The sequence below is a fragment of the Scyliorhinus canicula genome, chromosome 15 (assembly GCF_902713615.1).
Source record: "Scyliorhinus canicula chromosome 15, sScyCan1.1, whole genome shotgun sequence".
NCBI classification, from domain to species: Eukaryota; Metazoa; Chordata; class Chondrichthyes; order Carcharhiniformes; family Scyliorhinidae; genus Scyliorhinus; species Scyliorhinus canicula.
Genome location: NC_052160.1, coordinates 69,008,201 through 69,021,438, shown reverse-complemented (window position 1 = coordinate 69,021,438; position 13,238 = coordinate 69,008,201). Strand labels below are relative to the sequence as shown.

Here is a 13,238-nt window from a genome sequence, read left to right as displayed (position 1 = left end):
ATCTAGCCTCTGGTAAATGCCTTGCAGGCAGCAGCAATGCTTTTAATCCAAACAGTGCAGGTGAGATTTTAACTCTCTCTGAACCAATTCACTTACACAATTATCCGACATTGACTAATATGGACCTCGCTGGATAGTCAGGTATTTAATAAACTATACAGTAATCAGATGAAATCTATTCATCACTATATTTAATTGGATAGCTTTTACAATTGGGACATAATAATAATCTTTATTAGTGTCACAAGTGGGCTTATATTTACACTGCAATGAAATTACTGTGAAAATCCCCTGGTTGCCACACTCCGGGGCCTGTTCGGGTACACAGAGGGAGAATTCAGAATATCCAATTCACCTAACAAACACGTCTTTCAGGACTTGTGGGAGGAAACCGGAGCACCCAGAGGAAATCCACGCAGACACAGGGAATTGAGCCCAGGTTCCTGGCGCTGTGAAACTACAGTGCTAACCACTGTGTTACCGAGCCACCCACATGACACATACTTTCGTATAAATGTGAGGGCTTACAATTTGTTACAAAGTGATTGGCAATTGTTAAGACGGCAAATAGCTCTGATCCTACACGCAAAGCTCAGAAGAAGCTCCAACTGTGGGTTCTTACTTAAGCATAGAGTTTCAGAATGCCATAGTTGTACATTTCGATTTTCAATTTGTAATTTTGAAAATTCACCAAGTACATTCCCCTCTTGCTTCTGCCCACCTCACACCCCATTCTCTCGAGTCACAAGCTTATAAACTGTGCCCAGATATTGCATAGGTAATAAGTGCTTCTGATGTAATTGGAACTAATGGAAGAGATATGGGGGACTTGTAAAATGCCCACCCCTCACTTTGCTTGACCTTTCCCCTGGTGACATGACCAAAATTGGAAATTCAGCTGTGCGGGGAATTGAAGGCACTGTTCTGTGGCACTATTCATTGCACCTCAATGTAATGATACCGTACTATACTTTTATGTTAAAAACACCTCCGGTAATATTTCTTTAAATGTGCATAATATACATTTTGACACACCCACAACAATAACTTGTTGAAAGTAAAATGGTCAAGCTAACTTTTGATGAGATCATTAAAAAGCTAAGTAAGAATTTTAGCCAAATTAAATCAGGACGAAAACATTCTGAAAACACAGACATTGAAACCTTTATTACATTCAATTTAAAATTTGAACCCATTCAGCAAATGATCGCATTTAGAATTTTTTTAATGGACAGTCCTGCCAATTAAGTTGTCTTCTTGACTGCTGCATTTAAAGGCTAGAAATTTAATTTAACTTTGCTCACTTTAGTTTTGTGGTTGGACTTATCTGAGCAATTTCAAACTGATGGACGAGGAGTTCCAGTCTGACGAGGTGTCTATTTTTTTTTGTTGTTGAAAGTTTACCTGATGCCATACAACAGTTTTTTTGTAAGGTGAATATGTTCATGTGATGGAATTTCTGAAGGAACAATAGTGAAAACACACACCCAGACTGAAGATCAAGTGACCCCTGAAGAGTTCAGTCGAATTCAATAGGCTTGACGCAACCATCCATCAAACAGCAAGCCTGAAGGAGTTAAGGTGGGGTCATAAAATACAGCTGGAGGTGTCTGATGGGCAATAGTCTGAAATTGTTTACACTTCACTCACCCCACCAAACTGTTTGAGGCTATTAAATTGCGAGGGCCAAAGTCTTTGTTTAATTCCAAAAGCCTTTAGCCATTAAACAGCAAATTATTTTGCAGCTGGGATTTCATCTCCTGCCCCGCATTTCTAAACATTAACAACAACATCAAAGTTTGTTTGTTTGTTTGTTTGAAGAAGGCCCTTGAACTGCTTGCACTAATTTAATAAGCATCTGAAGTCACATTTTATGTTTAGTAGGGTTTAGGCAGAACAATGTCCTCTGCTTTTATACTCTTACAACAACTATCCATTTCCCGGCAGCAGAATCATTGCCTCAGATTTTTAAAAATATGCATTTAGAGTACCCAATTCATTTTTTTTTCCAATTAAGGGGCAATTTAGCTTGACCAACCCACCTCCCCTGCACATCTTTGGGTTGTGGGGGTGAGACCCACGCAGACAGGGGGAAATGTGCAACTCTACACGGACAGTAACCCGGGGCCGAGATTGAGCCCAGGTCCAAAGACTTGTTTTATTTTCCCCTTCACAGACCCCAAATTTTCCTCTGCATCTCTTGAAACCGAGGGGGCTGGATTCTCCGATTTCCCAAGCCGCGTGGTTCTCGGCGGCGCAACGTTCGCTGGCAGTGGAATTCTCTACTCCCTCCGCTTGTCAATGGAATTTACCATTGAAGCCTCCCTACGCCGCTGGGAAGCAGCGTTGCACTGCCAGTGGGAAAAAGAACCCCAACGGCCAGAGAATTACAGTCAAGGCATTAACATCATTACACCTTCGATACATTTTCATCAGGAGTGAAGTAAATTCGACCCCTGCCCATATCTGTTTGTTGACCTGGCGCCTCTGACTGTGCAGTACTCCCTCACCACTGCATTGAAGCATTAGTATGGTTTTGTGCTATCAGTTTGGTCTTTGAGTCAGAAGGTTGAGGCACCATACCCAATTTTACCGTTATCTAATCTGTGTGCCATTTCAGGTCAGTATTGTTAATTAGAAAATATTCTCCCTGGCTGTAAAAGGCTGCTGTGGTCATGATGTGGGGAAAAAGAAAATTGGGCGTGATTCTACGGTCCCCTAGCTGCGTGTTTCTCGATGGCGCGCTGTTCTTTGACAGCGGGATTCTCTACTCTCCTGCTTGTCAATGGGATTTCCCGTTGAAGCCACCCCACAATGTCGGGAAACCCACGGGTGGGGTGCACTGCGAGCGGGAACATAGAATCCCAATGGCTGGAGAATTCTGGTCATTGTTGGGCATGGATGAGTTCTGAGTCTAAAAGTCTGAAGGGGTGCTGTGCCCTCTGGAGATATTTTTAAATAACAAGACAAGTCCTGCTATCCACAGAGACAATAACTGCACTTTGATTTTACTTATAGCAATGTCACCAAAATCAGGCTGCCAGGGTAGGACTACGACTGGTGCATTAGAGATTAAATGTGGGCCCATTTGTTTCACGTCAGTGCATGTAGATTTATTCAGTACATGGAGGTGAGGTACAATATGTGACAAGTGCACAGTTAGCCTAGCACCTTATAATGAACTGCAGCAAGTTCTTTCCGGGGCTTGATTGTATTTGGCACTGACAGTAACCAGTGGATGCAGAAATCTGCAGACAGGGAACCAGAGCATAATGGGATCATTTGAATTTAGTACTGCACTTACAACCTGGCGAGGAAGGGTGAAAGCAGCTCCCCTTGCCCCCACTTAGCATTTCCTTTGTGCATAATAATTTTCACGTTCCTTAGTGGGCCTGGAGGCAGAGAACCTGAGGTCTTATTATCCTTGCTGTTTTGGAGTAAGTCCTGACAAGGATATGGTCTAGCATGTTATTGTAATCCATTTCCAGAAGCTTCGAGAGGTTTGGCCAATTTGCAGTTTCAAACGCCAGGTGATTTGTGGCAGCCATCTTACGTCAGTGCCATTTTTTTAACAGTAGAAATTGCCTTTTCTTTTAAGTTCTATACATGAGGCCAACAGATGAAATTGAGATTTAGTCAACGTACCTCTGTAACATAACAGACCTCATTTTCACTGTAGCAAGGACCTGAATCAACAGTGTGGGAGTTCTAGGGTTTTGGAGGCGATATGCTAATGAAGGGTGGATATGTTATGCAAGGGACAAAGAACAAAGAAAAGTACAGCACAGGAACAGGCCCTTCGGCCCTCCAAGCCTGCGCCGACCATGCTGCCCGTCTAAACTAAAATTTTCAACACTTCCGGGGTCCATATCCCTCTATTCCCATCCTATTCATGTATTTGTCAAGATGCCCCTTAAACGTCACTATCATCCCTGCTTCCACCATCTCCTCCGGCAGTCTCCAAACAATCTAATCCTGCTGTATCCTCTGACAATCGCTATCCGCAATGCCACCAAACTTTGTGTTGTCCGCAAACTTACTAATCAGACCAGTTACATTTTCCTCCAGAATTGTTGAGCTTAAATTCCAGCCCTTTAAAAAAATTAAATAAAACCAGTCTGCCTGTGACAGAGTTGAAAACAACCTGTTACAATAGCTGTTTGTTCACATGACCCTATTAATGTTTGGTTGCTTTCCACCAGCTACAATTATCCCAGCAGGGGGAATGCGAGTTCACAGTTTGATTGACAACTCAGAGGTTAACAAAGGATTAGTTGTGAAGTTATTAATACCAATTTTGATAAGCTAATAATTACTTGAGAGGCTTTTCACACTTTGAATACGAGAGTTTAAAAAAATATTTATATTGAAAGCTGTAATAGATATTGAAATCTTTGTTTTATTTCATCTGACCATGGCTTCTGAGATCTGCCCACGAAGAGTGCTGGGTGTATTGGCATGGAGGGTGTAAGGGCAAAGGATGCTGATGTGGGGTGTGGGTCAGCATGAGTTGGCATTTAGTTGGCATGGAGGCTATAATGGGCTGCAGGGGTGGCATGGGTTGAAATGGGTGGAACATGGAGAGTGGGTGAGAGTGATGGAGTGTGAAAGGGAGGGCTCGAGTGCCTAATATTTAGCAAAAGAGCTGGGATAACATTCCAGACTATTGAGACACAACCTTTATACTATCTGCCTTGGCGCCCAACAGCCCCTGTGGCTGCCTCTGATCTACTTCTGGGGATGATACACCCATCGCATAACCACCCTCCTCACCCCATAAATTCAGGGCACTTCCTCGATGATGAGTGCACCAAACCGGGGGCAAACTAGAATTTCATACATTCTAAGATTTCCATCTTAACCAAAATGACAACACATCTATGTCTACTTAAACTGACAGTAATTTAAAGTGTTGTTCAGTGTGACTGGGCCTGTTTTGTAATTGTTTAAGAGCGCATGAGGAAATTTCAGTAAAACGACGAAAATCTATCACTCCGTTCTGTCGGGTGACAGTGGAGAACATCGCTCTACAATGATTATTGCTCTCAGTCAAAGGTCACTTGCAAGCTCAAAGACTTTTTGTGGCATTCGATGCCAAAGAATGGAAACATTAAGGACAATAGTTTTCTTCTGTGGTTGTGATCAGCCGGGTGGACAAGGGAGAACCCAGTAGATTCAGCATATTTTGACATTCAGAGGACATCTGTGATGCTGCCACACAAGATGTTGATCCACAAGATATGGACCGTGGGACGGGTAGTTATCAATTAAAGTAAAGGATTGAGGATCTGTTAACTGCGAGAAAACGGAGTGGGAATGAGGTGGCAAGGTGTAACTGGTAGGACAACATAGAGATTGTACTTGGGCCTCAGCCAGTTACGATCTACACTCATGACTTAGTTGAAGGATTAGAGTGCAACATATTCAAAATTTGTTGGGGAAATGAGCTGTGAGGAGAATAGAAAGAGACTGGAAAGGGATAAGAACAGGTTGATTAATAGGGCCAGAACTTGGGGCAGCATGGTGGCGCAGCGGTTAGCTCTGCTGGGCGGCCTGCCGTTTGTGACCGTTTCACGACAGCGGCAACCACACCTGGTCGCTGCCGTCGTGACCACGGCGTGAGATGCCCGTTTGGGGCTTGTGGGGGGCCTAGAGAGGACTGAGCACCACGACCGCGCTGAGGAGGGGGACAGGCCCACGATCGGTGCCCACCGATCATCGGGCCGGCGTCTCAATGGGACGCACTCTTTCCCCTCCGCCACCCCGCACGATCAAGCCGCCACGTCGTGCGGGGCGGCGGAGGGGAAGACGGCAACCGCGCATCCGTGGGTTGGAGCCGGCCAACCTGCGCATGCGCAGCTGACGTCATTAGGCTCGTCAAGGACCCGCGACAAGGCCCCGCGGCCCTGCGACCGAATTTCCCGGCACGGCGCTCCTAGCCCCCCGGCGGGGGGAGAATAGGGGGCCAGGAGAGGCCTCCAACGCCGTCGTGAACCTCTCCGGGTCTCACGACGGCGTTGGGCCTTTGGGAGAATTCCGCCCAGTGTTTTTGAGCTGTGTTCCACCTTGATGGAAACGTGTACCATTGTTCTAAAAAGGGCTGAATGTGCTCCCGGTTTCCCAGGGATGTAATACTATCGACAGAGAATATATGCAGCGCACTTGTAAAAAGTATTCCAGTATGACCTAGATTTGACATTACTCAAGGGCTATTGTGGTTTGCTCGTTATAGTGCACTCCCAACAGTCTGGGTTCACACAGCAAGTATTCCCTAGTTAGGCAATTGCAATTGTGCCAATGGGGTTGCCTCCACCGGCAGATATAAAACAATGTAGCTCAGTGTAATCGAAGAGGATTTGGACTATGTTTTCGCATCGAGCATCATACAAAAACTCCTGCTACTGAACCGCTTCTGGCTGTGGTTTACTGATTTGAGAATAAGAGAGGCTTTATTGAACAGAAATACCATTTAGGCCGAGCATGAATGTTGAAATTACGGTGGCTGTGAATCGGCCTTTGTGGACCCTGACGTTTTGTTCCCAAAAGATGATTAAACAAAACCCACCAGTTGACAAGTAGATTACACGTTTTCAGTGAAACATTTGCCCGAAACCAAAAACGTGACAAATTAAAGCTTTGCTTACTTCAGCTTCGCAAAAACTGAATAGAAATCTTTGCAGATAATTCTAACTTTGTGGTTGGATGGAAAGTAGGTGTTGTGGAATTGGCGCCTGATCTTTTTTTCTCTATCGTCAAGTAAACGTTGGTACAAAACTGATTAATGGTCTAACCGTTCCTGTTTTATAGTCAGCAATGTTTTTTTTTTTGTTGCTACGATTGTAATTAGCTGCCAGCTGGCGCGTTAAGAATGCCTCAAAATGTTTGGAAATCTTCATTCTAGTGACGCTGCTTCTGAGCAACCACTGATTTATTTGGAGAAACTGGAACAATTAATTCCTTTAACTGTGGTTGCAAGGAACTTGTACCGATATGTCACTTCTGTATTAATGGAGATTTATTTTATATTTGAGTTTATTACAGAATAACATCTCTAAGCTTCAAGAAAGATAAATTTGATAGGCAGAGGATTATTTGTTTTTGAGATCCGAGATACAGGACAGATGTGGAATACATATGTTGCCTTGGGGAGAAAATTGCATTATCAGCTGTTTCAATGTCTTCAAATTTCTAAATTGACCTGGCAAGTGTGTAATTATATCATTAGTTCCATAATTATAATTATTGCATCACATCACTTGCTAGCTCAGGGAATAATGTTGACACGGCTTGAAAGCATTAAGATCCCACAGTGATCAGGAGCATAAAGTCAGATAGCAGCATTCCTAAATATCTCACATTTTCCACTGTGTGCTCGCACATTGAGAAATTCCAACCTAAAGCAATGTTGTAAGAAGGTGAATTACGTTCTTCGTGCAGCCAGGGTAAGTCTGGCTTCCCATATCTCCCTCTGCACCTCTTAACACAGTCCTCACACCTCCACGATGACCTCACTCCTACCCACCTCACAGGGCCCCAGCCCTTATCAGCTACAAGGGAAGGGAGACATCTTGGAGACCAGCATTGAAGAGGAGTCGCACCTGTCACCCGCATCCTCCACCAACACAGACACTCACACCTCGGTAGGATTATGTAGTAGGCAGGCTTCTGCGTCACTCACTAGTGAGCACCTCATACCTGATGATCCATAGGTTCAGCTTATGACATCCATGGTTGGGGGCATGAGCTCCATGGTGCAGGACTTCAACTGCACGGTGCAGGCACTAGTGGCATTCCACAAGTGTCAGTGCCAGAGGGCTCCTGGATCTCACTCCAACTGTCCCTCTATCCTTTTTTAAAATAAATTTAGAGTATCCAATTATTTTTTTCCAATTAAGGGGAAATTTAGCATGGTCAATTCACCTAGCCTGCACATTTTTTGGTTGTGGGGGGAGACCCACGCAAACACAGGGAGAATGTGCAAACTCCACACGGACAGTGACCCAGGGTCGGGATCGAACCTGGGACCTTGGCGCCATGAGGCAGCAGTCTTAACCACTGCACCACTGTACTGCCCTGCCCCTCTATCCTGTGGAAGAGCCCAGGGTCCCAGGCACCGGAAGGAAAGAGGATCAACAGGAGCGCAGCCTGGGGCCTTCAACGCAGTGGACCCCAGGGTATCCAGCACATCTGACACCCTCCTCTCTGAGTGATACACCTTCAACCTAGCTATATACCAAGGATGGCAGCACCGCAGCACATGTGCTGCCAGAAGCCGGCCAGGACCCTCGAGGTCCAGACCCCCGAAGGGACGCCGGCCAAGGTCACTTCAGGCCACAGGGTGTGGAAGTCAGCCAGCTGTGGATCCTGTCTATATATAGTGGGAGGATGAGGGAGACAAAGAAAATGTGGACACGAGTGAACCTAGGCACTATTAGAGAAAAGGCACAATAGTAATAATTAGCTCAGATTAAAAATCACTTTGATCACCTTTAAAGACCTTCCACGCTGTCATATCATGGCACCATGCTCCACAAACACCCATGCAAAATCGTAACTTCCTCGCTGTGCAGTTTGAAAATGGCAGCGAAATGTCTCTCCAACCTCCCACACTGATGGCGCAGGCCCCCAACATCCATGCTAACCTCCCAGTCCACGTGGTGCCAACTCTTGCATCACCTGACACAGGTGGTCCATCATTCCTGGAGACATGAGAAGTCTTCTGTTCTGCACCTCTGACATCTGGGGATAGGAAGGTCTATGCCGGAGCACCCATGGCCGGTAGTGTCTCCACCGAGGGTCTGCCATCTGGTGTCCTGCTCCCGGATGATCATTAGGCTCTGCCGCACACCCCCTCCTCTGCAGGGTGCTGTTCCAGGCCGTGTGCAGAGGCATGTTGATGTCGCTGCTGCAGGTCAATCAAGACAACTGTCAGCTCGATTGGCTCCATGATTTTCCAGAATCAAAAACTGAAAGGAAGAGAACATCAAAGTGAGCGATGAGGATTCCTGACAATGTCCTGACCCTCAGCCCTCTCAGGATCTGGGACATCCACCCATGCGCATCCCACTTTGTGAACGCCTTTCCACTAAGCTTCACTCCCTCCCCTGTCACACAATAGCTTCTCCCCCCCCCCCCCCCCAGTTGCCCCTCTCAACTCCACCTGAATGAAGTGCTTCGACCCGAGCCTCCTTGGGCCGCATTCTCCCCCCCCCCGCACATGTGTGCACATGCGTGCAGGGTTAAAAGTGAAGACACGCAAAATCGGACGAGGTACCGATGCAATTATACCCCAGCAAAAATCACCACCGCAGCCATTGAATTCTGTTAAGTTTAGAAAGACAGGGCATGATTCGACGGCCTCATTGGGGCCGACTTGTCGGGCCGAGGCTATTGAATCATGCAAGCAGCCTCTCATGAGATTTGCGACGCTCAAAAACAACGCCAGATTTAATGATGTCTCGCCCTTACTGGACGTGATCCAGATCAGCATATTTAAATGAGCCATTAGTCTCATTTAAATGTGTATTCACGAGATTCTCCTGATGCCTGGGACCTAACAGCCGCACCTAGGAGACCTCGCAACACACTGGCACTGCCAGGGTGCCCGGGTAGCACTGCAAGGCTGGGAAGGGGTGGGTTCACAAAGGACGGGGAGGGGACAGCCAGACAAAATGGCTCCCTGAGCTGCTAGAGCCATCATGCTGGGATCGCCAGCAGGAAATTACTCAATGACTCTCAAGTGTGGCCTTTCTGGAAACAAACTGCCTGAAGCAAAATAAATGGCAAAATGCCCTTGAATAGCTGGGTGTCGCGCCGAGAAACATCCTGCTAAACACACCCAAAACCGGGCCTAGATTTTTTGCGGTTAAACCACAGCCATAATGTGAATTTGTCTTCTCGATGGGTTTGTTTGTGTGGTAGCCAAAATCCTACAGAAAGACTAAACATGTGTGTTTGTGTTGGTTGTAGGAGCGTGTAGACCATGCAACGACACAGAGGTCCTTATGGCTGTGTGCACAAGTGATTTTGGTAAGTGTTTTGAATTATTTTCTACCACAGCTCTGCATTGTTCCACTTTCCCTTCAATGTTTTCTACTTTTCTTCTCATGTTACTGATAATAATTTAATACATTGGGTACATGTTAAAAAGGTAGAGTGTGCCTGACTGCGGAGTTGGGGGTTCGAGATAGATGTAGTGAGGAGGACTGAAATGAATTGAGCACACTGTCCATGAATAATCATTGATGCTCCATTTGGAATGGGAATGGGAAAGAATTTGACTTTTGATACGATGGTAAATATATTTATTGTTTTACTGTTAAAGCAAGTGTTGATGTATGGGGCTGTTTAGGACAGGGCTCAATCGCTGGCTTTGAAAGCAGACCAAGGCAGGCCAGCAGCATGGTTCGATTCCCGTATCAGCCTCCCCGAACAGGCGCCGGAATGTGGCGACTAGGGGCTTTTCACAGTAACTTCGTTTGAAGCGTACTTGTGACCATAAGCGATTTTCATTTCATTTCATTTCAAAGATACCTAAGACAGTTGTGAATTAGTTATTAATGTTTCATCATAGTTTATTTGACATTTTTCATGACTGCTATAACAAACAAGATATATTGATTTCTGAAAATCTTTCTGTATTTAACAATCAGAGGGAAAGAGATAGCTACTATTAAATATTTAAAATATTCAACTCCCAGTGGCAGAGACTTACCCAGGCTGACATTTTGGGGCAGTACCGAGAGAATGCTGAAATCTCTGAGGCGTAGTCCGTAGAACCATAGAGTTCTTACAGTGCAGACAGAGGCCATTTGGCCCATCAAATCCGCACTGACCCTCTGAAAGAGGACTCTACCTGGGCCCACTCCCCAACCCTATCCCCATTACCCACCTAAGCTGCACATCTTTGGATTGTTGGAGGAAACCGGAGCACCCGGCGGAAACCCACGCAGACACGGGAAGAATGTGCAGACTCAGGGCAGCACGGCGGCGCAGTGGTTAGCATTGCTGCCTCACGGTGCTGAGGTCCCAGGTTTGATCCTGGCTCTGGGTCACTGTCCATGTGGAGTTTGCACATTCTCCCCGTGTTTGTGTGGGTTTCGCCCCCACAACCCAAAGATGTGCAGGCTAGGTAGATTGGTCACACTAAATTGCCCCTTAATTGGAAAAAATGAATTAGGTATTCTAAATTTAAAAAAAGAATGTGCAGACTCCACACAGGCAGTCACCCAAGGTCGGAATTGAACCCGCGTCCCTGGAGCTGTGAGGCAGTGGTGCTAACCACTGTGCCACCGTGCCGCCCACTCGGGTGGTATAAATCTAAACTCCATCTGCTCTCTCTTGGATGGATGTGAAAGATGTTATTGATGCTCAAAGTCTGTTGATTGATTTTGAATTGCCATACTCTGCCAATGGCTTCAGTTCTCACTTCACTGGCCACTCACCCCAAGCCTTGCCTCAAATTCAAAGATTCTGCAGCCAGCCTCATGGTCGCATCTCACAGCTGGCATAGGCTGCCAGCTATTTCGACCATGGCGGCCTCCTCACAAAATATATAGTACCACACTCATTGACACAACACCCTCTCTCTTGTCCAACAACTTATTACATAACCCAGGCCCCAGGGGATAACTGATCCTTGCAGTCATTTAGCAGCCGTGACTGAAACTGGCCAGCAACGGAACTGAAACATTGGTGATGATATAATTATACTTAATCCTCCTTCTCAATCCAACTTCCCCCTTCACAATCCCATAACATCGACTGATTTAAAAGCTGCAGACGCAGTAAACTTAATTCCACCCCTGCTTCTCCCAATACCAACATTGCACCTGCATCTTTCTCCTTTCAGAGGCACGGGAGCTGTCATCTGGCCAGGCAGTGGTCGAGGGACAAGAGGTAGAAGATCAGAAAGGCACTAGAAACACTGCCGCTTTCTTCCACACTTGAAGCCAGCAGCTCAGATACTGATGCAATGGGTGGAATTTAATGCCCTTTTGGGGTGGTGGGTGGGTCCCGCCAGCTTCCCGCCTCCAGCCCGATGTAAATCTGTGGCTGGAAGGCACATGGACTTCTTTCATGTCCTGCTGCTAATGGAGGCCTTTGGATGGGCAATTAATGTCCACTTACAGACCTCATTCCCGCCCCACCACTATTTGTATTAACCTAGTGGCGGGGGGGGGGGGGGTTTCACTATGCAGAGAGGACGACAACTAAATCAATGTGAGGTTACTTGGGGTGTTTCTGGAGGTTGGGGTGGAGTGTGGGGGATGGGTGGAGTTCTCTCGGTTCCAAGGCACTCCATGCTTGATCCCAGCAATTGGGAAATAGGGTGGTGGGTGAGGGCGGGTCCTGCTGACAGCCATCACTCATCCGTGACCTAGGTTCTAGGCCTTAGGTGGGTCCTGTGCCTTCAGCAGTCAACCTGATGGCACTGCTGTTCAATAGAGTTGCCGGCTTCTGATTGGTCAACAGCTTTTGGTGGGCATGAGATCTGCCCCTGGGACCCTTGATTGCCGAAGAAAGCCTGCAGCTGGCCTGTCGAGTGCCTGATTGGCACAATGTAGACAGGTCATCCCAAAAAAAGGCAGCGTGGGGTTCTAACCAAACCAGCTCTCCAATTGATGGGTGTGAGCCTTGTGGACTCCATTAAATACCATGCTGTGTATAACCTAGAGGATTTTGGATTTGCATGTGGTGAGACACAGGTCATGATGGATCTGCAGCCAGGGCAGGAAACAGTGATTGCACAAGTGAGAGACTGTCAAAGGTTGAGTTCTGCTGCTGAGAACTCTGATGGGCTACTGTTACTGTGACTGGATGGGAAGATCCCAGAAGGGACCCTGGCTCAAAATACTATAAAAAAGAAATAAAACATGGAGGAACAGTGTAACAGGACCACTAATTAGTTTCAACAACAAGAATTTATTTTATACCAAACATGAAAAAATTGGAGTATGATCCAATACTCCTTCACTTTCCCCTTAGTTTAACAAATACACACAGATTTTAAGGTTAACATGGATTACAAAGAACATTGTAAACTACAACAGTCACACAAAGTCCCTTTCAAGCACACAAGATGACTGTGGTAATATGCAGAGGAGTAAATCGGTCCAAACTTTCCAATTTTGCTTGTGCTCGGGTGATCCTGATGTGGGAGTCGGGTGAGGACAGCACTTGACTTTGCTGCAAAGCTGCTTTGGTGGAATAGACTTTTAGCATTCATACAGGAAGAT

The 13,238-nt window shown here is 46.2% G+C and overlaps 1 protein-coding gene across 1 annotated transcript in view; it reads left to right on the top strand.

The window, feature by feature from the left end:
• metrn (meteorin, glial cell differentiation regulator) overlaps nucleotides 1-13,238 on the top strand; it is a 46,834-nt gene that overhangs the window by 24,385 nt on the left and 9,211 nt on the right. The window contains exon 3 of the mRNA XM_038819904.1: nucleotides 9,970-10,029. Within this exon, the coding sequence (XP_038675832.1) occupies nucleotides 9,970-10,029 (60 nt within the window). The remainder of the gene's footprint in view (nucleotides 1-9,969; nucleotides 10,030-13,238) is intronic.